General features: G+C 40.4%; 1 protein-coding gene across 1 annotated transcript; it reads left to right on the top strand.

Moving 5' to 3' along the window:
• Positions 1–210: 210 nt before the first annotated feature.
• LOC104510608 (ankyrin repeat and SAM domain-containing protein 6-like) lies at positions 211–710 on the top strand (the record flags this gene model as incomplete). Its single annotated transcript, XM_010152906.1, has 1 exon — positions 211–710. A coding segment is annotated over one exon (500 nt), but the record flags the coding sequence as incomplete, so codon positions are not given.
• Positions 711–2,037: the final 1,327 nt, after the last annotated feature.

Raw genomic sequence — 2,037 nt, 5'->3', positions numbered from 1 at the left:
GCTTTAGTCTACAGTCCTCAGCTGTTGACTGCTCCCCTCCAGTGAGGTGACCACTGTCACATTCAGTGATGCCTGCATGATCCCACGTAGTATATTAGTCAATAGGCCAATTCAGTAACAAAGATCTCTGTGTTCAGAGTATGTTGGTTTTCCATGAGAAACCTCTGCGATTCAAGGTGTTAATTCTCCTCCTTGTCTCTTTCTCTCAAGGTTTGGACATCTAAGCGTGGCTCACATCTTGCTGGAGAACGGTGCTGATCTCAATGCACAGAATAAGTTGGGAGCCAGCGTCCTCACAATGGCCTCCAGAGGTGGCCACGTCAGTATGGTGAAGTTGTTGCTGGAATCTGGAGCTTTTGTAGACAATTATGACCATTTTAGCACGAGTGTACTTAACAGCTGCAGAGACGACCTTCCCGATATCACTCCACTAATGGCAGCTGCTCAGCATGGACATGAGGCAGTGGTACATCTGTTACTAGACTGGGGAGCTGATTGTAATTATACTGTGAAGACTATGGGATGGAGTCCTTTAATGCTGGCAGCTGTTAGTGGAAAGGTCAGCTTGGCACAGCAGCTCATGGAGAAAGGTGCCAATCCTGATCACCTGAATGTACTACACAAAACACCTTTTGAAATCTCTGTGGGCTTCAAACACAAAGACATGAAGGACTACCTGGAATCTCTCACAACAATCAGACCTCAGGCAGGTATGAAGCATTTGGTTTTTTGTTTCCTTTCTTGAAGTTTTTATTGCATATTTAGAAATTAAACATGTTATTTTGCATGTACGTGATGTTTTATTATAATTTGTAACTAGACTCTTTTGAAAGAGGACCTTGGAGAAGGTACACCTGTTGGAATGCCCAACTTCAGCAATTACCTCCATATTAGCATGACAGGATTCCTGTCCTGCAAAAAAATAACGTGAAAAATTTTATAATGTTTTAAATGGGGTTTTTTTGCTTTTAAAACACATGGTCCAGGTGCTCATTTAGAAAGAAAATTACAAAGGCCTACTTGAAATGGCACTAAAGAAGGGACATAAAAACCAGGAACAGGTGTCAAAGAAAGGATATCACAGACTTGAAGAGAACTTAAAAGATAAAATCTAGAAAACCTGCCTTGTAAGGAGAGACTGAAGGCGTTCAATCTGTTCAGTTAGTTTCATGAGGAGTTCATTGAGGTGTGATTAATAAAGAGTCCGTATTAAGGACAGGAAGTCCAGTACTGGAGGCCCTTTTTATATAGCAGCAAAAGAAAAACCCTTGAGTTTTAAGTTAGAAGGATTTGAATGGGAAATAAGACACTGTTTTGCAGTGAAGCTTAGACCTGGAGTGACTTAGTAGAGGTGTGCAATCTCTTAACAGTTGCAATCAAGGTGAAATGCCTTTCTGAAGCTTACCATTGGATTGTCTTCACTGGGTGTTGCATACAAGGCCTGTGACATGCAGAAAACCAGATGTGATTAACCTAACGGTTTGTTCTACCCTTCTCTGAATACATGAAACCTCCTCAAAGTCCTTTGGTAGTGCAGTGTGTATTCTAAGAAAACCAAGTATTAACATGGATGAATAACTAGTTGGCATGTACTTTTCTGTTCCTGCAGGAGAGGGGAATACTTAATTAACTTGAGCACTTGGTAAAATTTGTAAGCAACCTTTTCCCTTCAAACATGAATATGCTTGCCTGTGTGTGCAGCCACACACAGATAGGCACACACACACTGCTCGTGTATGAACAAAACTAGATTAGAATATCATTATTTCAATGCAAATCTGAATTAAAATGAAGTTAAGAAATGCTGCTTTTATGGGTTATTAATTTTGCCCTGTAATGCATTCGCTACGTGCACTGAAGGACATGAAAACAGATAAACATTTTATGACTGTGTAATTAAAGAATGTGTAGTGGTCATGTAGCTTTAGCCATGAGTGTGGAAGGATTTAAGAAATCCAGGATTTTGTAGAGAGAGGTAATATATATTGCACTAGGAGATCTTAAGGCTTAGGAAGGTGTGAGCAAACTGAGACTGAG

Source organism: Eurypyga helias, unplaced genomic scaffold, assembly GCF_000690775.1.
Source record: "Eurypyga helias isolate BGI_N326 unplaced genomic scaffold, ASM69077v1 scaffold43365, whole genome shotgun sequence".
In the NCBI taxonomy this organism is placed as follows: Eukaryota; Metazoa; Chordata; class Aves; order Eurypygiformes; family Eurypygidae; genus Eurypyga; species Eurypyga helias.
Note: the sequence above shows the minus strand (reverse complement) of the source record. Positions and strands in the feature narration are given on the sequence as shown.